The 22,247-nt window shown below is 44.9% G+C and overlaps 1 protein-coding gene across 1 annotated transcript in view; it reads left to right on the plus strand.

Moving 5' to 3' along the window:
• Positions 1–203: 203 nt before the first annotated feature.
• The window catches only part of LOC126190931 (ADAMTS-like protein 4), a 732,673-nt gene continuing 710,629 nt past the window's right edge, over positions 204–22,247 (plus strand). Inside the window, exon 1 of the mRNA XM_049931570.1 lies at positions 204–795. Within this exon, the coding sequence (XP_049787527.1) occupies positions 739–795 (57 nt within the window). The 5' untranslated portion in view covers positions 204–738. The remainder of the gene's footprint in view (positions 796–22,247) is intronic.

Raw genomic sequence — 22,247 nt, forward strand, 5'->3', positions numbered from 1 at the left:
GCCCTAGGTTATGATGGTCGGCACAGCACCTCTTCTCGGTGTCACCGCCGCGAGCACAGCGCGAGACGGACGACAGAGCGGGCATCGGCGCATGCGCAAACGGCAACCGCTCTCGCGGCGCGCGGCCGTCCACTGCGCATGCGCCGGTCCGCGAAGCTGGCTGCGGCGGCAGCGGCCGCGGTCCATCACACGTGTTCCGCACGCCACCGCGACAAGTAGCCACCAGCAGCGGCGCTGCCAGGCCGGCTTCAGTACCCGAGACGCGCGCGCGAGAGCGGGCCCAACTGCAGCACCGGCGCTCGCCAGTTACACACCCTCGTCCATCTGCACTTTCTTCCTACAGACCTCAGCCGATCTTTTTCATAATATCCAATACCTTTTCTCCAGTTACGCAAATAATTAAATTAACTTATCAATTTTCCTTCGTGTGCAGAATAAAAGACTCATTCTCCGAATACTTTTTTCTTCCCCTGGCACGACGACTATACCAGATTTAACTTTTCCTTCGGCCCGAGAGGATTGAGGCGAGGATTTGCATTCCGTTCGAGCCCTCAGTCACCCCGATTGTTCACTCGCCGCTGGAGTAGGAAGGGTCGGGAAGTAAATTCCACAGCGCCGCTCCGGGGAAGTGCCCGCCGGTGATCGCGTGCGGCGAGTGCACTCCCACCCTCCTTCCACTACCTACGACCCGGCGCGAGGTTCGCCGGCTGCCCGCAGAGGAAGAAAAAGGGCCACGCGATGATGCTGTCCGTCACAGCGGGGCTCCAGATTGTAATTCTCGTCATCTCCGCAGTGGTGAGTGAGCAAGTACGCGCGCGCGCTGCTTGAATATGTATCAAGGAGGCCAGTTTAGAAATTTAAATTTTTCCTATTTACAATGTCATTTACAACATTCCTTTTTCCCTGGCCTCTCCCTGCCTTATATCTGTTGAGTGAGTGAGCACATTTTCCACTCTGACTACCCCAACAATGTTGACATGTGGTTAGCATCCAGGGACAGGGCGATTTACAGGGCGATTTCTATCTCGGACATTTAGGGCCCACCTGATGTTTCTGGAAGGATGAAGGTCGCTGCAGAACGAGTAGGTCCTGACAGGCATCGCCCCTTTTCTAATAGTTGTTTACATTTCATTATACTGTGTGTCTTCTGGCTGTCAGCAGATTGTGTTATTGTTGCTAATTTAGATCATAGACATCTGTTATTTCGATTTAGTTCCTCAAACTGAAAGTCAAGTCTTATTAACATTCAAGATGCGACTAATATTGATCCACAGTGATTAAGACGAAGACACGGCTATTTTTAGAGACAAGCATATTAAATTTCTTCTCGAGTTCTACTCCCTTAGATTATTTGATTGTTTTTATAAGCTTTCGTTAGTGGGAGCAAATAACTTGCTATAAATACGCTTTCCATAACTGGTGACTGGCTAGAAGGTAAATCTTTGAGAATGTCAGCTAGTCGCGCTAGCAAAACATTGCATAAACAGACGTCTGGTGAAGAAAACGGGACGCACCTAACAGGTTGCACATGAAAGAGTTGGGGCTAAAGATGCAACTTTTTATGGCTATAGTTGTTCGAACTGTATTCACTTACAACAATTACAACAACTTTTAGGCCATCAGAGCACTGAATTACAATTCTTATGGGCTTTTAACTTTGTTCTACGCTGTATTCAAAATTGTGCAGTGACTCTCGCCTTACAGCTGATAGAAAGCTTCTACAGCACCTAAACCTGAAAATATACAAAAGTGGTCTCGTTGGAAACTGTAATATCTGGCACGAAAGAAAAATAAATAAACTTTGAGCAATAAATCCAGATGACTATTCATACTAGGAGTTTACCAGTAACTTCGAGACAGACGAATTAAGTCAAGAGTGACACTATTCCCCAAATGCTACATACTGATGGAATAACCAATAACTGGTCTAGATATTGACTACAAGTGAAATGGTTCTTATCTTTGATACGGTTTAGTTGCCACACCATATTATTTCTTGACGACGGTTTTGGAATAGGATGAATGCAGCGACTGAGGAAACTGTTGCAATCTATATACCCTACGGTTCCTCAAACTGTATTCCGTATAAAAGAAGTGTTCCGCGGGAAGTGAATAAGAGAGCTCCACAAAAAACTATCAGTAACAAGGCGTATTCTTCTTATTTTTTTTTAAATTTGTTATGATTTATGTGTTATTAACTTCGATTTAAAACTGAAGTAATCAGTAAGTGAAAAGATTTCTCATTTTTTTAAAAAATATTATTTTATTATCCTTTAAGATGCATAATGTGTTCCAACCGAGTGCCAGGATTCACGGGGTCTTTCGTCAGAGATAGTTTGGGAACCCCCTGATACAGCATGATGTGATGGAAACATAGGTTCGTCAGGCCAAATGAAGCAGTGGCGGAGCTCATCTGCGTCTGTATTACAGTAAAAATTTGGACCGTCGACATGGAAGCTTGTGGCAGTCGCGCTCGTCAAGACACTGTTTTGTTGTTCGGTAAACACAGCGACTGAGCAACACGCGATCGTGGTAGGTGTTTTTCTGAACAATCGTGTACGGCTTGTGGTTTTGATCATGACGCATGTAGGAGAACGGAAGTGGTGAACCGCTTGAGTGTCGCATCGTTCCGTAAAATACCGTCACACAGGCGGCTAACAGGGGGTACCGGGGTACATTAGGAAACCTACAGTTGTTGACATCTTCAAAAAATAAGCTCTACAAAAGTGTTTAAAGCCTGTAGAAAACTGATTACGTGTGAGATGTAAAAAATAATTCTAGAGATATACAGCGATCAGTTTCTTCTTCTGGCTATACTGCTTGTCAGGTCCCAAGTCCTTGCACGACGGCCGGCCGGGGTGGCCGAGCGGTTCTAGGCGCTACAGTCTGGAACCGCGCGACCGCTACGGTCGCAGGTTCGAATCCTGCCTCGGGCATAGATGTGTGTGATGTCCGTAGGCTAGTTAGGTTTAAGTAGTTCTAAGTTCTAGGGGACTGATGATCTCAGCAGTTAAGTCCCATAGTGCTCAGAGCCATTTCATCCTTGCACGACGAAAAAAAAAGAAAAAAAGAAAAGAAAAAGCGGAACAAACTATTACACCGGCGCTATCATAGAGTGCAAAATGTTTCTTTACAGCTTATATCAGTCGGTTCGTCCGAATGAATCATAGCCTGTGTTACTTGCTTTTGTTTGCGTTAGTTTACACACCAAAATGAAACGAAGTAACAGACAGTTGGTTTTTTATCACAAGAGAGTAAATTTACGTGATCTGCCTCCGAGTTTAAGGACTGTACCAAATAAATCTATTCCGTGGTGTTTTGAAAAGTATATCTGACCCTCTCGAAAATCTGCCGACGTGTACTTTAATATAACGTTGTAAACTGTGTTATTTTGGATATAAGCGGAAGTACAGAATCATCTCGTTGTCATAGAGGACGCTCACACGAGTACTTGAATATATTGCACATTGGGTCAAAAATGCGTCATCTCAGTCCGGAGTTGCAGCTGGTTATGAGTACTCCTACCTTCCGTAGCTGACTACTCATACACCCCGACTTGTAGCTGGAGGTACAATATACAACCAACAAGTATTATTGTATCGTTTCTATTCGTGAGAGCTGTCATATTCCGTGATTCGATCGAGAGGTGCTGTTTTCGCTGCACCGCGTATTAAAAGCGTCCAAGTACAATACACCGAAGTATGTGCAAGAAATTACTAAACTGTATTGGAAGAAATATGCATGTACTGTACTACCAGACCGAGGATTTAAACGTTACTCAGTCCAATAGGCGCTTGTGCTTTTCCGCAATCCATTAACTGCACTTGTCGTAACAGTAAAGTTATCAGAGAACGTGGTAATTACAAGCACCATTCCATGAGTCGTTACTCGTTTCTTTTGTGGACTTCCCCGATTTGTGTTACGGCACACTCTCCGTAATAAAGGCTCGACGTGAATTCTCTGACGTGGGTTTGTTGAACTCTCTGTTTCCTTTCCTGTCCAGGCGGAAATAATGCGTCTCTAATGAACCCAACACGACGTCTGAAAGTAGCTGACGCGGCGACGAGCTAACGATGTACATCAAGTTTTTTTCACACTGAAGCAACACCCAAGTAAAACACGAAATGTTTAAATTTACTTCTCTCAGACTTTGACGAAATGTATGACTGGTTGTGGATACTTGTTCCGGCATGTTAGCTAATGTTTTCATGGGCGCGTATCTCGTTCGTGTCATGAAGGAACTGCCTTGAAGAGTGAGAAGAGCCGCGCAATGGTTGCAGTCACGTCACGGCAAGTTCACTCCAGTCAACAATGTGTAAACATTATCTTGTTTGCGATGGTAGGCAGAAACGCACAACCGGCTATGGTAGCTCATCATTAACACAGCGTTGGAGCGTAGTGTTTGAAGAAACTAACCAATATAAAATTTCCTGGTATATTGAAACTGAGTCACAGACCGAGCTTTGAACCCACGGCCTTACTTTTCGCAAGTAGTGCTCTTACTGACCAAGCTATGGGGGTACGCGTCATGCCCCTCTTTACAGCTTCAGTTTAGCCAGTACCTCTCTCCATCATCTCAAACTTCACAGTTTTCCCACATGCTGGCTGGATCAGCAATACTGAAGGAAAAGGTTACGTGAAGAATTGGCTTACCCACAGTGTAAAAGTACCAGACCATCAGGATTTCGGAAAGCACTGGCTCGATTCAAGACCTAGAGACTGGGTCGTGAGTCTTCCCTGCGATGGCTTAATCAGAGAAATCATTGCCTGCGTAAGAACAGGCTCGAATCCCATTAAGGCGTTCAGTTTTAATCTATCAGCAAGTCTTACAACAATGTACATTCCGCTGTGGACTAATTCTGAATACTATGTCCACATAACATATTTTCTTTATTTGTGTGTGAGGAATGTTTCCTGAGAGTTTGGCCGTACCTTTTTGTAACACCCTGTATGTACCCAGCTACTTTACACCTGTGCTCTGAAGTACAAAATTGTGATTTCAAAACCCGCAGTAATTTTAAAGCACGTCAGTTTTCTTCGATACAAAAATTTTGAAATTTTGATGCATTCTGCAACAAGTAATTTCATTTTGCGCTTCGTTGGTTGCCTGGTAAATGTTGGGGGGGGGGGGGGGAGGGGGGGGGACCGAACAGCGAGGTCATCGTTCCCATCGGACTAGGGAAGGATGCGGAAGGAAATCGGCTGTTCCCTGTCAAAGGAACCGGATCCATTGCGGCAATTACTTGAAGCGATTTTTTGAAATCATGGAAAAGTTAAAGCAGGATGGCCGGACGCGGGTTTGAACCGTCGTCCTCCAGAATGCTAGTCCAGGTGTTGACCGCTGCGCCACCTCGCTCGGTTTTTGCACTTGTAAAATAATAATGGTGTCATCTAAGTCAGAGTCATACCTGTTTAATATGCCTATTTACAAAATAACTACATACTTAATATAGCACTACTAGTTGCATTATTTACGTTGTCACGTATGTTTCTTGACTCTGCATTCTATAACGTTTGACTCAGAGGGTAATATTACTGAAATTTCAAAGCTACCCTCAAAATGTCTGTACTAAAACAATGATGTCTTCTATTTTCCTCACTGTATCTGACTAACATCTGGATGTTATGAGAAACCGAACTGAAAGTGGTAGGCAACAGAATATTGCATTCAAGTTTCCGTTTAACAGAACAGATTGGTATAAATTCCTGAAATTGTCAGAATGGAACTGTGGTATAATGAACTTCGAAAGAACTCCAGACAGCAAACATCACTGGTAAGGTATTTACTTAGATGACTGGGTTAGGTAGTACTCTTTTAGCATCTTCTGATCTTCAGATTTACTGAAATTTCAGACTATCCTCAAAATCTATGCACTAAAACAATGACGTCTTCTATATTCTTCGTCAAAGTTGAAGATCCGAAGACGGTAACAAAGAGTTACTGAAATCGGTTATCTAAGTAAGTACGTCGCTTGCGATCCTGGCTGGAGTTTTTCCGGAAAATTAGATATTGCGGTTTCATTAATTTTTCACCCAGAATATTTTAATCTCTCCCAAGATAGTATTTACTTTAAATATGTGTCCTAAAAATAAAAAATCGTTAACAGGTCTACACGGTTTGAAAGTGAAATGTAGTACCAAAAAAATTTCAACTTTGTTTGGACTTTGGTACATCAAAAAAAAAAATGGTTCAAATGGCTCTGAGCACTATGGGACTTAACATCTATGGTCATCAGTCCCCTAGAACTTAGAACTACTTAAAACCTAACTAACCTAAGGACAGCACACAACACCCATTTGGTACATCGTTGGAAATAATGTAACTGATAGGATTGGCAGCAATATTTCATGATTATACGCTAAAAGGGCGTCATACTTACAGTACGAAGTTTTATCTTTATCTTGTGTAATGATTTTAACTGTGACCATCATTCATTCGTTCAGAAGCGCAAGCATTTTCTTTCGTCTTACTACAAATTCAACTCCATCAATTCGTCTCCTTATTCAGAACGTACTGTTCCCGTATTTATATGTATAAATGCACAGCGTAATGTTCAGTACTGATTCAAATTAAAATCATGATCTACGAACCTCCTAGTCAGTGGCTGCGATCGCACGTTCCTGGGCGTTTGCTCTTGAGTCTCACTGCACATAGAAAACATCAGGTTTGCATCGCGTGTCGTAAGATTTTTTTGTTTATCTTTCTTACATGTTGGTTGTTCCATCACGAGGAAAATTTTACCTTAGGAGTCCATAGGTTAAAATTGTACCTTTATTTCTGGTTGATAATGCGCCTTTAACCGTAGGTAATTATCTCTGTATGTAAACACATATCGCAGTCAGCCCTCCACGTTAAACTGTAGATCAGCACTATGTCTAAACGAGGCGGTTGAGTGAAGGCGTCAATTCAAGCAAGCCTCGTAAACATTGCAACACTGAAATCAGCATTTCTATCATGTCGTTTCTCCAGCATTGTATGTACTCGCCTGAGCTTTTCTTAATGCTTTTCGTGGAAGGATGTGAGGTGAAAATCCAGTCGATCTCAAAGTCATGGCAGATGGAGCGCTAATCCCCGTGAACATGACTGAGGTATGTGACATTCCGTATTGCACATATGGTCTTCCAGCCACTAGCACCACTCCCGGAATATTTGGATGTCTTTGCAGGCATCACTGTGACTTTCCTGACTGCACAATATGGTCCGGCAAAAATTATTTTGCAGTTATGCTTTGGCTGATGACATTCCTTAAAAATTCATGGATATTTATATTCGTTTGTGCTTCTGGAGTACAGGGATTGGACATTGACTTCCCGTCTTTAGATGATACCTGAGTGTAGTAATTTTTGTTCTCTTCAGTCACCTACAGAGAATCATCTCCCCACTTTCAAAAAATGGTTCAAATGGCTCTGAGCACTATGGAACTCAACTGTTGTGGTCATACGTCCCCTAGAACTTAGAACTACTTAAACCTAACTAACCTAAGGACAGCACACAACACCCAGCCATCACGAGGCAGAGAAAATCCCTGACCCCGCCGGGAATCGAACCCGGGAACCCGGGTGTGGGAAACGAGAACGCTACCGCACGACCACGAGATGCGGGCATCTCTCCACTTTCATATGGGGTTTCGGGACCTCGGCAAATCTTATCAGCATCGCGGTTTGACCTTGCCTGCTCCACACGGATCCAGTGTGTTAATGCTCTAAGGAAGATTAGGATTTAACGTTTCGTCAACGAAGAGATCACCAGAGATCGGAGCACAAGCTCAGATTGGGGGAAGACTGCAGAAGGATACCAGCCCTGTCCAGGTAGCCACATTTTGCAGGCTGTAAGATGTGGTACGAATCTTCCACTGCACTATTGCCTTCCAAGGTCGCCTGATGACAAACTATGTGATTATTTTTCTTTTTTTTGTGAAGGGATGTCTCTATGCCTCCCCTTCGCATAAGTTTGGGCGGACTGCAATACAGCAGCACAGCAGCAGTGAATTCTGTAGCTCCAGACACGCTCATCAGAGTGTGAGATGAGTCTGACTATCGTCTGAGTTTTAGTCATCCGTCACACAGTGCTTTCATGAAAGGCAAATGTTAACGTTGATCCTGAACGAATTTCCAATAAGTGGCAAAAGGTTGTATACAGTATATATGCATGTAAGACCCAAAATCAGATAGAATTTTTTAAACAGAAACTTTGTTTTCGTATGCGTAAGTTAAAACTCACAACAAGTTTCTGTCCTCATTCGTGTATGAGATATAGTCTTGCCAGATCGCGTCCATCTTTTTAAACACTCTTTAGTCTGAATGTTCATATGCCTGTTGTTCTGCAACAACTCCCTAAGCCTCCTCCTCTTCAGTTTAAAGAGTAGGCTTACAGCCTGTTTCGCCTCCACTGAAGCCATCTCTTCCTACACATCTCTGTCCTATTGGTTTGTAATTGACTACGTCCTTAACTTATTTGCCTACCGTAGTTTGTTGATATATTGTTTCCATTTTCGCATCCTTGTTCTGTTTCTTCAGTTATACAGTATACATTAAGTTTTTCCCTTATAATCTTGTTTTCTATTTGATCTCCGAGGGTACATACCTTAGCTTAACTTAAAAATTTCGGTACACGAGACTTTATTCTCTTTTCGTTTTCCTTAGTTGGTACACAAAATTCACTTCCATAGATAACAATTGCGTTAGCTATTACTGTGTACCCTCCTTGTCACCGAGTGTTCTTTTACTGTGTCACACATAATCTGAAATTTATTTATTAGTGACGTATTTTCATTGCCAATACCGTAACCTAAGAGCTGAAAATGTGATACTTGATCTATCAATTGTCCATATTGTATTATTTTGGAGGACACTGGCAATTTCCCTTTAAAGTTTCTTTTACTGAAATTTTTGGATTAATGGGAAAGAGATAGAAAAATCCAGATATTGTTCATAGATGTTCAAAGAGCTTGCGACGGTATTCATCAAGGCAGCTTCTATAAAATCCTGAAGTTCCGAATCTCAAACAAAATCATTGAAATGATTACAATGTGTATGAGTGAATTGAGAGCGATAGTAAGAAATGGAGGATCATGCTTACAGCCTTTCTCCATAGGAACTGGATTAAGACACTGAGATGAACTATCATCCATACTATTTAATCGCTCCCTGGAGAAAGTCGTAAGAGAGAGAGCAAAGTGGAAGCGTGTGATGGGCTACGAATGGAAGACGGCAGGTTTACGATATTTTTCTTACGCTGACGATATAGTGTTAGTGAGCGAGAATGAGCAAGATCTTGGAGGGATGTATGGAAGGACTGTCACAGCAGCAAGGAAAGCAGGAGTACTCATCAAAAAATAAAAAACAATACAATGCACGTAGGCAAAACTAAATACGCGCAAGAGCATTGCACAGTTAACGGAGACAAGTTCAAGTCTGTTGATCATTCCAAGCACTTGCGAAGTCGCTAGAATGGTTGTAACCAAGTATTCATAGATGTAAACGAATTTATTTCTGCTGGGTCCAGATGTCCGTCTGCTCTCATAGATACGTTCAAGTCTAAAGCTTTATCAAATTCTGCGAAAATGAAGATGATAATGCCGTTACACGCCCCATTTTCCCTTTCAGTCCAGAAAGCTGAACACTAGCCGAAAGGGAGACGCAAAAGCTTCTAACATTTGAAAGAAAGACAACGGAAAGACTCTGGGGTCTGGCGAGATACGGAGATACGTGGAGACCAAGACTAATAACGTAGTCCGCAGCTCGTGGTCATGCGGTAGCGTTCTCACTTCCCACGCCCGGGTTCCCGGGTTCGATTCCCGGCGGGGTCAGGGATTTTCTCTGCCTCGTGATGACTGGGTGTTGTGTGACGTCCTTAGGTTAGTTAGGTTTAAGTAGTTCTAAGTTCTAGGGACTGATGACCATAGATGTTAAGTCCCATAGTGCTCAGAGCCATTTGAACCATTTGAACTAATAACGTAATTTAAGAGATCTTGACAAGTGCAACGGTTTACAACATCAAAAGCACGGACGACTCTGGTGGGCAGGCCACGTAATCCGTACGCTAGACACCTGACTTCCTAAGCAAGCTTTCATTGCCGACACTACAACAAAATGACCCTTGAGTAAGCAAGGAAACAGACGGGAGGACAACGTAAAGAAAGATGCGGACGCTCTGAATGTAGTCTGTTGGGGGGAAACAGCAACAGACAGAATGCAGTGAAGACTGATTCTTGATGCAGCGCTTAGTCTGCAGATCCGGCGACCGCTGGATAAGTAAATAAGAAATTTTTAGATGGTAGTTATTACAAATTTGATTTTAAGTGAAGTATTGCAAACTGTTTGTCATTTTATGTATGTTGAATCATTATTTGGTCATGAGAACCAACAGAGTGTTTATTTGTGTGGGCCCTGCTATTAATCTGACACCCTGGTTTCACTAGCAGTGTCGCGTAAGTACATAAAGAACGTAGCAGGTGAAAGGCTAATCATTCTTCCTTCCAGATCTTTGTTGATTCTGTCTTCTCTTTCTCTGTGTTTATTAAAATGTCTGTGTCCTGATACAATTTAAATGTGTCGTATATCCTCGTTTCTCCATGTTTTCGAAATCTTCCTTTTGTTCGCTTTATCGTAAGCTTTCTAATGATCTACGAGCGCGAAATGTGTTTCCAGATAGTGTATTCTTGTCCTTTTTCTGTTAACTGCAGTAAAGTAGTGACACCGTCACTACAAGATCGTCCCTTTCTAAAGTCATTTTGTTCCTCCATTAGGAGGACGTCAGCTGTCTTTCCCGTTATATAGTAAATATAATTTGTTTCGTTTATTCCAGTCTATGATCACAAAAATGTCCCCAGATTATCGATTTCTGTCAGTGGTGATCGTCTTCACGTCTTTGTAAAATATCTCCTAATTTAATCAACACAGAGCGGCATCGTCAAGACTTATTGTTAATAATTGTTTATACAGCTTGTGTAGAGTTTGTAATAAGTATTAAGTTTATTCCCCTCTAGTTTCAACAGAATTTTCTTCCTTGTTTCTTGGTAAAGGTATTTTAACTGCGCTCTCTTCCAGAATTCAGGTACAACTATCCGTCTTCCACCATTCGTTTAAGAAGTGTAAGATTTATGAGGTCGTACAGCTTCCCCGTTTTTCACTTGTTTCAGTACCTTATCTGTCTAATACGATAAAAAAATTACTCTCGGTAGATTAACAACGGAACGTCCCACTCTGCATTAGGCTAGCCACGTATGCGAAACGTGCAGTAGACGGTGTGAAAGGATCCGTCTGTATCTCGCCGCCGACAGCTATAGAGAGAAACGGAAATGCCGCCAAAACGTATTGTGAGGGTAAACAGCGCGGCACTTGGTTCCCAGCGCCTGACTGCTAGGCAACCCACCACGCGGGCGTCCAACAACGTCAGCTCGGCGCACGCGCGGCTTCTGCGGCCGTAATACAAGCCACATGTCCGGCCGCCGCCAGATGCATTCCTCCGGTATCAGGACTTCCTGGAGAACAGAACAGAACAGAACGGAGACGAGAGCAGGGAAGCGCCCGCCAGCGGCCACCGCGACTAGGCGAGACGAGGCAAACGGACCGTGCACAGCGGTACTTTGTTTCCTGTGTCACTTGGCACAGGCTCACCCCTAGACTCCAGCACCTCTCGATGGTGTTGCGCGTTTGACTAATGTACTACGACGACAATGTTACACACAATGTTTTAGTTCTGACAATACTAGGTATTTTTACTTCACGAACTCTTGCACAATACACAGTTCCACCCATTTCAAGTCTACATCTACATCTACATCTACATTTATGCTCCGCAGGCCACCCAACGGTGTGTGGCGAAGGGCACTTTACGTGCCACTGTAATTACCCCCCTTTCCTTTTGCAGTCGCGTATGGTTCGCGGGAAGAACGACTGCCGGAAAGCCTCCGTGCGCGCTCCATTTTTTTTTCCGTTCGTGCGAGGATTTAGGGAAGGAACTGCAGTGCGGTCTTCCTCTGTGAAACAGCTTTGGACGAAGGTGTTTAGTATTTCAGCTTTACGCGTGTCATCCTCTGTTTCAATGTCATTATCATCCCAGAATGTCTGGATATGCTGTTTCGATGCACTTACTGATTCAACGTAAGACCAGAACTTCCTAAGATTTTCTGTCAAGTCGGTACATAGAATTTTACTTTCGTTCACTGAACGCTTCACGCATAGCCCTCCTTACGCTAACTTTGATCATTAGCACCTGTGCTAAAACCTAGAAAACTATATCAAATTACCCCCAAAGTTCTCATTAGCGTGGCAGCATATTGCTCCATTTATTGAAGTACGCTACTGGTAAAAGATAGGGTGGGGGGTGGAGGGGGAGATGGGCATTTACTTTAGTGCAGTAATTGAAAACATATGACACTTCAACAGTATGGAACAGGAAAAGAAAGAAATGTAGCATCGAATAAATAATAATGGAAGTAAAGCAGAATATGCAACGCTACTTGGCCGATTTTGGATGAACGTAGTGACGCAGAAGCTCGCTTTAGATGAGACTCAGACGCTGCAGGTAGGTAACCTTGGTTGTTTCGCGATAAAGAGATATGGATGTAGCGTACATTTGTTCAGTTTCCAAGAGTAAATTAAGATTTACAACGGGCTTTCAATAAATAATGTAACAGTTTAAAACTGAGTGCAGGGCTGGGACTGAAAACTAAGAACTTGCTCGGTATCATGCCCTTCTCACCTCTGCGCACACTCTGCTGCAGAGTTAAAATTCATACTGCAACCAGTCCCCTACGTCTCTTCATTATCCTTTGTTTTAGAAGTGCTACTCCGACAAGGTATGCAGGGGGACACCTGTGGAGTTTGGAAGGTAAGAAATGAGGTACTAGCGTAATTAAAGCTGTGAGGGCGGATCATTAGCTCTGCTTGCATAGCCCAGTCTGTAGAGTTCTTCCCCGCGAAAGACAAAGGTCACATGTTCGAGTGCCAGCCCAGCTCACAGTTTTACTCTGTCAGTAAGTTTCAAATCTGCACGACTCACTTTCTGAGGGACAATTCGTCCTGGTATCGTTTGGGTGTTTGTAGCCACGTCTTCGTAAGCGTGCGTCAGAGTCATTTGTCCAGCCGATAAAATAAATTAAAATGAATCGGCGTATGTAGTCTGTGAGTACAGGCAGCGTCACAGCAACAGCTATTCCCACACACCCGGCATACGAACACGTAAGTAGGCGAGTGAACACGTCGTGACCGTAAACAAGAAATCAAAGAACTAGCAATGATGAAAGATAATGCATTCCCAAACAGAGATTGTCGGATTTTTGAATCTCGCCACGCACAGAATGTCAACAGTTTTACTGCAGTTAATGTAGCTAACCAGGGACATATTATAACACAAGTACAAAATTTTTAAAACTGCTGTTTACGTCTGCTATAATATGTTCAGGTAATGCATTTTTTTGCCGGCCGCTGTGCTCGAGCGATTCTAGGCGTTTCAGTCCGGAACTACACGGCTACTACGGTCGCAGGTTCGAATCCTGCCTCGGACATGGATGTGTGTGATGTCCTTAGGTTAGTTAGGTTTAAGTTCAAAATGGTTGAAATGGCTCTGAGCACTATGCGACTCAACATCTGAGGTCATCAGTCCCCTAGAACTTAGAACTACTTAAACCTAACTAACCTAAGGACATCACACTCATCCATACCCGAGGCAGGATTCGAACCTGCGACCGTAGCAGTCACGCGGTTCCGGACTGAAGTGCGTAGAACCGCACGGCCACCGAGGCCGGCAGGTTTAAGTAGTTCTAAGTTCTAGGGGACTGGTGACCTCAGATAGTGCTTAGAGGGATTTGAACCATTTTTAACGTATTTTCACTTTTCTTGCTATGCATCTTAATCTCAAACTGTTGTAGTAGATCGACTTTTCTACCCTTCCCTTCCCTCGGCGTGCAAAATGAAATCATTCATCTGAAAAGCGTCCCTCCTTTTATTGCTTGTACCTCAACCTGAAGGATTCACCAATCTAAGCGATGTAGTTCGCATTAGATCTGTTACGCTGCTGACTTTTGAAGATACCAGCTTTATCACATTTATTAACCTCTTGTTTTAAATTATTTCTTAGTTTCAATCCTAGCGTGTTCTTGTTTTCAAAGGCGGTTTCAACTTAAAGCAGCTTAAAAAAGTTAGCTACGTTCTAAGGTAAATTACTGATATATGGAAACGGTACTCTCAACTCTCAGCGTGGCATTCCCACATGCCTTCGTGTGCAGTATCTTACTTATTAATTTATCGACTATGTTTTCACGGTATCCGTTAGCTCCTGCTAGTTGTCTTACAATATTCACCTCAGTTATTCTATTCTACTTATCATGGAGACAGCGAATGCTGTATCTACTAAGCAGCGAAGCACGGGAAGATTTTGACCATATCGATGACGGTAGTTCTTACGTCTGATTTCCATTAGTAATCTACACACGTCGCCGCACGCTAAAACCATTGCGGAACATGAGTGTCACATTTGAGAAGAGAGTACATGTTCCGGTTTTCCTGCAAAGACAGTTCTGCTGCGTGCAGCACAGTGTAGGGACGAAGTGGCGCGGTAACTGGTAACGGACGGCCGCTGTGGCCGAGCGATTCTAGGGGCTTCAGTTTGGAACCACACGGCTGCTACGGTCGCAGGTTCAAATCCTACCTCGGACATGGATGTGTCTGATGTCCTTAGGTTAGTTAGGTTTAAGTAGTTCTAAGTCTAGGGGACTGATGACCTCAGATGTTAAGTCCCATAGTCCTCAGAGCCATTTGAACCTTTTTTTTTTTAACTGGTAATGTAGGAGTACGCAGGATAGTACGATTTCTGTGGTCAAGACGGCTAAACTGCAAGCGCATTCACTGTGAAATTCTCGCGCAATATGGATCAAATGCAGTGGTGCGCCCAGCCACAGTGAAATTTGCATAAAATATGGCGATGGCTTCACAGACAAGGGTGATATTGACGGGGAAGGAAGGGCACCTACTTCGACCAAGGAAGACAATGTTAAGGCAATCGACGAAGAACATCTGAGGAAAGAGATTTTCGAAGAATAAGAACAGCTGTTTTCGAATGGTTCCATGAACGAGGAGTACATTTCTATCGTCAAGGACTTGAATGACTGGTAGTGTTGCGGCCGTTGTTTGGAGATACTTGGTGACTATGTTGAAAAATAGTATCACGTATTTCTGTGACTTTGAAGTCTACTGTAACATTCAATAAAATTCACTTGGCCTGTCATAATAATACATAACTTACTTTTCTAAAGTCCCTGAGTATCAAAAGATCTGTTTCTTCAACTTCTTGTTCACTTTGAAGGCATGTCCACCATCTTGCTTCTTGATATTCAGATCAATAAATTGCAGTTCGCCGGCCGGTGTGGTCAAGCGGTTCTAGGCGCTTCAGTCTGGAACCGCGCGGCCACTTCGGCCGGCCGTCTCAGTTGTGATCTACATTTATAGTCAGACTACCTGTTTCGATAACTTTGGATCAACTCTGATATGTGTTTCTGAGTAAAAAAGAGGGGATGCTGACGCAGCTAATTAGATGATGATCCAGAGTGATCGAAACATGTGATCTAGTTAAAAACGTGCAACTGCGACGTAGCAATAAATTAGAATTATCTTACATTAATAAAAATAAATGGCATAGTTCCGGATATGCTTTGATTATTCTCATGTCTTGCTTCCCTTATCAAGCGCAACGTCAGACTTGCGTCTCTGGCGCCTTTACCTTTCTTAAATCAAACCATCATCTATCATTTCCTCAATTTTTTCCATTCTCCCGTATACCACTACCATGAGTAAATAATCATCCAAGAAGTAACTATCGACAACCGTCTGAAATACGACTTTGCAAATCAAAGCGTAGCAATATTTCATTCAGCACTCCCTACACTAAATACCAGAACCACTGTTACCATCCAGATCTGGTGGGTCGATGCACTACTGTGTGTGTGTGTGTGTGTGTGTGTGTGTGTGTGTGTGTGTGTGTCTACATCTACATTTATACTCCACAAGCCACCCAACGGTGTGTGGCGGAGGGCACTTTACGTGCCACTGTCATTACCTCCCTTTCCTATTCCAGTCGTCTATGGTTCGCGGGAAGAACGACTGCCGGAAAGCCTCCGTGCGCGCTCGAATCTCTCTAATTTTACATTCGTGATCTCCTCGGGAGGTATAAGTAGGGGGAAGCAATATATTCGATACCTCATCCGGAGCCGTCCGGGGTGGCCGAGCGGTTCTAGGTGCTACAGTTTGGAACCGCGTGACCTCAGCAGTTAAGTCCCATAGATCTCAGAGCCATTTGAACCATTTGAACCTCATTCGGAAACGCACCCTCTCCAAACCTGGACAGCAAGCTACACCGCGATGCAGTGCGCCTCTCTTGCAGAGTCTGCCACTTGAGTTTGCTAAACAAATCCGTAACGCTATCACGCTTACCAAATAACCCTGTGACGAAACGCGCTGCTCTTCTTTGGATCTTCTCTATCTCCTCCGTCAACCCGACCCGGTAGGGATCCCACACTGATGAGCAATACTCAAGTTGAGGTCGAACGAGTGTTTTGTAAGCCACCTCCTTTTCTGATGGACTACATTTTCTAAGGACTCTCCCAATGAATCTCAACCTGGTACCCGCCTTACCAACAATTAATTTTATATGATAATTCCCCTTCAAATCGTTCCGCACGCATACTCCCAGATATTTTACAGAAGTAACTGCTACCAGTGTTTGTTGCGCTATCATATAATCATACAATAGAGGATCCTTCTTTCTATGTATTCGCAATACATTACATTTGTCTATGGTAAGGGTCAGTTGCCACTCCCTGCAACAAGTGCCTATCCGCTACAGATCTTCCTCCATTTCGCTCGAATTTTCTAATGCTGCAACTTCTCTGTAAACTACAGCATCATCCGCGAAAAGCCGCAAGGAACTTCCGACACTATCTACTAGGTGATTTATATATATTGTGAAAAGCAATGGTCCCATAACACTCCCCTGTGGCACGCCAGAGGTAGTGTGTGTGTGTGTGTGTGTGTGTGTGTGTGTGTGTGTGTGTGTGTGTGTGTGTGTTTATCAGAGCTTTGTGGATAAGTTCTGCGTGCAACGTTGTAGAAGAGAAAGTCGGCAGATCTGGTGGATGTTATAGACTACAGGGACGCTGTTACCTCGGTTTTCCGGCCCCACTCGATTAAATGTGACTCAGAAGGGAACCTCCCCATCGCACCCCCCTCAGATTTAGTTATAAGTTGGCACAGTGGATAGGCCTTGAAAAACTGAACACAGATCAATCGAGAAAACAGGAAGAAGTTGTGTGGAACTATGAAAAAATAAGCAAAATATACAAACTGAGTAGTCCATGCGCAAGACAGGCAACATCAAGGATAGGGTAAGCACGGGAGCGCCGCGGTCCCGTGGTTAGCGTGAGCAACTACGGAACGAGAGATCCTTGGTTCAAGTCTTCCCTCGAGTGGAAAGTTTACATTCTTTATTTTCGCAAAGTTACGATCTGTCCGTTCGTTCATTGACGTCTCTGTTCACTGTTTAGTGTCTGTGTTTTGCGACCGCACCGCAAAACCGCGCGATTAGTAGACGAAAGGACGTGCCTCTCCAATGGGAACCGAAAACATTTGATCGCAAAGTCATAGGTCAACCGATTCCTCCACAGGTAAACACGTCTAATATATTCTATACGACATTCGTGACGGCATGTGCGTCACATGACAGGAATACGTTGTCGACGCACCTAACTTGTACACTTGGCGAATGGGTAAAAAGATTCTTCTACCTTGCCCGAATTAGGTTTTCTTGTGGATGTGATAATCATTACCAAAAAAGTGATGAAAACATAAGAGTTTGTCAATAATTGTCTGAAAGTAAAAAATTAAAAACTCGAGGGAAGATTTGAACCAGGGACCTGTCGTTCCGCAGCTGCTCACGCTAACTACGGGCCCACGGCGCTCTTGAGCTCATATTATCCTTGATGTTGGTTATGTTGCCATGGACTACTCAGTTTGTATATTTTGCTTATTTTTTCATAGTTCCACACAACTTCTTCCTGTTTTCTCTATTGATCAGTGTTCAGTTTTTCAAGGCCAATCCGCTGTGCCAACTTATAACTAAATCTGAGGGGAGTGCGATGGGGAGGTTCCCTTGTCAGCAGGACTCCCAGGAGGAGCCGCGAGGCAGTGGACAGCGGCCGCCGCTTCGCTCAGAAATCGTCCCGAGCAGAGCAGGCAGGGCAGGGCAGGGCAGGGTTACTGCGGTCTGGCCGCCACGCGATCTCCACGCAGCGGGAGGTCCAAGGCTGCCACCGCGGGGCAGACAGCGGGCAGCTACCGAGCGGGTCGGACGCACACAGCCGCGAGCTGGTCGGCAGGCTCGACACCTCGTCTTTATGACCACAAATTCCCAGCGAGATATACAGCGTCGTCCTAGGGTTTTGTAGCGTGCCGTATCGCTACCGTCCGCCTCTAGTTAAGCGAGAGCTCGCAAGAACACACACTGCCTGACGAAAACAGTGGTGCACGGAGAAGAGGAGGAGGCAGAAACGAAATGAAACTTCACAGGTTGACGTATTTTACACTACTGGAAACTAAAATTGCTACGCTAAGAAGAAATGCAGACGACAAACGAGTATTCATTGGACAAATATATTATACTAGAACTGACAAGTGATTACATTTTCACGCAATTTGCGTGCATAGATCCTGAGAAACCAGTACCCAGAACAACCACGTCTGCCCGCAATAACGGCCTTGATACGCCTGGGCATTGAGTCAAACAGAGCTTGGATGGGGTGTACAGGTGCAGCTGCCCATGCAGCTTCAACACGATACCACAGTTCATCAAGAGTAGTCACTGGCGTATTATGCTGAGCCAGTTGCTCGGCCACCATTGACCAGACGTTTTCTATTGTTGAGAGATCCGGAGAATGTGCTGGTCAGGGCAGCAGTCGAACATTTTCTGTATCCAGAAAGGCCCGTACAGGACCTGCAACATGCGGTCGTGCATTATACTGCTGAAAAATAGGGTTTCGCAGGGATCGTATGAAGGGTAGAGCCACGGATCGTAACACATCTGAAATGTAACGTCCACTGTTCAATGTGCCGTCAATCCGAACAACAGGTGACCGAGACGTGTAACCAATGGCACCCCATACAACGCCGGGTGATAGCCAGTATGACGAATACACGCTTCCAATGTGCGTTCACCGCGATGTCGCCAAACACGGATGCGACCATCATGATGCTGTAAACAGAACCTGGATTCATCCGAAAAAATGACGTTTTGCCATTCGTGCACCCAGGTTCGTCGTTGAGTACACCATCGCAGGCGCTCCCGTCTGTGATGCAGCGTCAAGGGTAACTGCAGCCATGTTCTCCGAGCTGATAGTGCATGCTGCTGCAAACGTCATCGAACTGTTCGTGCAGATGATTGTTGTCTTGCAAACGTCCCCATCTCTGGGATCGAGACGTGGCTGCACTATCCGTTACAGCCATGCGGATAAGATGCCTGTCATCTCGACTGCTAGTGATACGAGGCCGTTGGGATCCAGCACGGCGTTCCGTATTACCCTCCTGAATCCACCGATTCCATATTCTGCTAACAGTCAATGGATCGCGACCAATGCGAGCAGCAATGTCGCGATACGATAAACCGCAATCGCGATAGGCTACAATCCGACCTTTACCATAGTCGGAAACGTGATGGTACGCATTTCTGCTCCTTACACGAGGCATCACAACAACGTTTCACCAGGCAACGCCGGTTAACTGCAGTTTGTGTATCAGAAATCGGTTGGAAACTTTCCTCATGTCAGCACGTTGTAGGTGTCGCCACCGGCTCCAACCTTGTGTGAATGCTCTGAAAAGCTAATCATTTGCATATCACAGCATCTTCTTCCTGTCGAGTAAATTTCACGTCTGTAGCACGTCATCTTCGTGGTGTAGCAATTTTAATGACCAGCAGTGTATTATAAAACAGCCTCAAATTTCCAAAGAACTTAGCAGTTTGAGACCACTCACCTGTATGAAGTGACAACCCCTCCGGCCTAGATGAATGCTCTTTTTCGGTTTTGAAAGGTGTCATAAAGCTTTCCTGAGACAACCTGGTCAACAACTTTTGTAAGTCGACCTTCACATCCCGGACACCGGCACCGGTACACGGCCAGCGTACTAGCTGTTCCCACACGTGTTGTATCGTACAGACATCTGGTTATCAGTTTGAGTACCTCAAAGTCACTCAACAGTTCACAGAGGCACGTGCCATGTTTGATGAAGCATTATCCTGTTGAAAGTGGTGTCACGATACTGTCGGACTGGAAGTAACTCACGAGGGCGCTGGTTGTCCGTGACGTAGCATTATACCCTCTGAGTTCCGTGAGTGGGTCCGAATCGGTAGCCCCAAGTTAGCGGGGCTGATTGCCGCGGGTTCGACTCCCGGCCGGGTTGGAGATTTTCTCCGTTTGGAGACTAAGTTTCATGTTTTCCTTATCGTCGCTCCGTCGTAACTGACATGGAAAACGCCTGCATGGCGGCACATGAGCAATCTAAGCCTGTATCGTACAAAGATACAGCTTGGCCCTAGCGAACGATCTGAATTGTCCCAACACACTGTCGTATCTTCCACTGTCGAGATAGCTGCATGGGCACGTCCCTAAAATGAGATTAATAAATAAATAAATAGAATTTTCCTCAGTTGCTTCTAGCATTGACCTCGACCTGGACGTACGTACACACACACACACACACACACACACACACACACACTCACACACACACACACACACACAATGGTGCCAGGACTAACATATTTGTGCCTCTGCGGAGTTTTGGAAGAATAGAAACTCTTTCCAGGTTGATGCCAAACTCGCTAATTACCATTTCCATCATCCTGAGTAGTGCAGAACCGCGACTCAGCGCTCAACACAGTGCGACACCATTCTTCAACAGTCCGTGCATCCGGTTGCGCCACAGCTCCAATGCAGCCGTTTGTGTTATGGTATTGACGGCAGCACACACACAAGACGGTAGTTCCCTAGTGTGGCTGCTGCTTGTCTCCGACCAGTGAAGCAGAAAGGCACAGAATATTGCAGTGTGTCCATTACTTGCTCTCAGATGGAAGGCATAGTTGTGAAGGGGTTACGATGTGCTTGTTGGACCTAACGGTGAGACTCCCTTTTAGTGGTCAGACGTGGTCGATCGCAGCCTCTCACGTTCCCTTGAAGTCCATCACTGCGGCACAGTCGCAGCCTAAAGTGCCAGAGATCTGGATTTTGCAGGATTAGGCCACTCCGTCGAATGGTGACCAGCAATGAGGCAGGTTTCAAACATATCAGACGTTGATAACGCTCTCTCACAGCGGTTCGTGGCATCTTTGTATCCTTTACGGTGATCGCTGGACATCTGACATTGTTCACGACCCTCACACGAGTATACCCTACCAGCTATGCTAGCTACACTTAACACGAAGGACCTTAATGTACTCTAGTGGTAAATCTACGCGTGACAGAGAACTGCAACTCTAAGCGTTCAGCCGGCCGGTGTGGCCGAGCGGTTCTAGGCGCTTCATTCTGGAACCGCGCCACCGCTACGGTCGTCGCAGGTTCGAATCCTGCCTCGGGCAAGGATGTGTGTGATGTCCTTTGTTAGGTTTAAGTAGTTCTAAGTTCTAGGGGACTGATGACCTCAGAAGTTAAGTCCCATAGTGCTCAGAGCCATTTGAACCATTTTTTGTGCATGTGTTTGTGCTTGGAGTGCGTGCTTGTCCTTGTGTATGTATGTGTGTGTGTGTGTGTGTCTGTGTGTGTGTGTGTGTGAGAGAGAGAGAGAGGGGGGGAAGGGGGAATGCTACAAAAGAAGCTAGGGAGACAGGAAGCAAATATATGCTGATTAAGGAGAAGTAAACAAGACGAATATTAACCGTATACAGAAGTGTTTATGGGAGTATTCTCCTTGCTCCAAGACCCCAGTGTTCGTTGTGTTTAATTAAGGCTATTGACCGCAGAGAAAGACGCCAGAAGCTCAGGGAGGAGCCACAGAGACAGCAGAAGCGACGGGTAATTCCCGCGACTGACGGCCCACTACTTCCCACGGATGCGTCAGCCGCTGCAGAGCCGTTAGTCCTCCTTTACGTGCTGTAAACTGACCTGTGACGGGACAGCTCCCGCCGTGAGGGCCGCGCCACCGCAGGGAAACCGAGACGCCGGGCCCCCCTTATTACTGTCCCCTTCACCGTCCCGGGCAATCCGTCG

The sequence above is a fragment of the Schistocerca cancellata genome, chromosome 6 (genome assembly GCF_023864275.1).
Source record: "Schistocerca cancellata isolate TAMUIC-IGC-003103 chromosome 6, iqSchCanc2.1, whole genome shotgun sequence".
NCBI classification, from domain to species: Eukaryota; Metazoa; Arthropoda; class Insecta; order Orthoptera; family Acrididae; genus Schistocerca; species Schistocerca cancellata.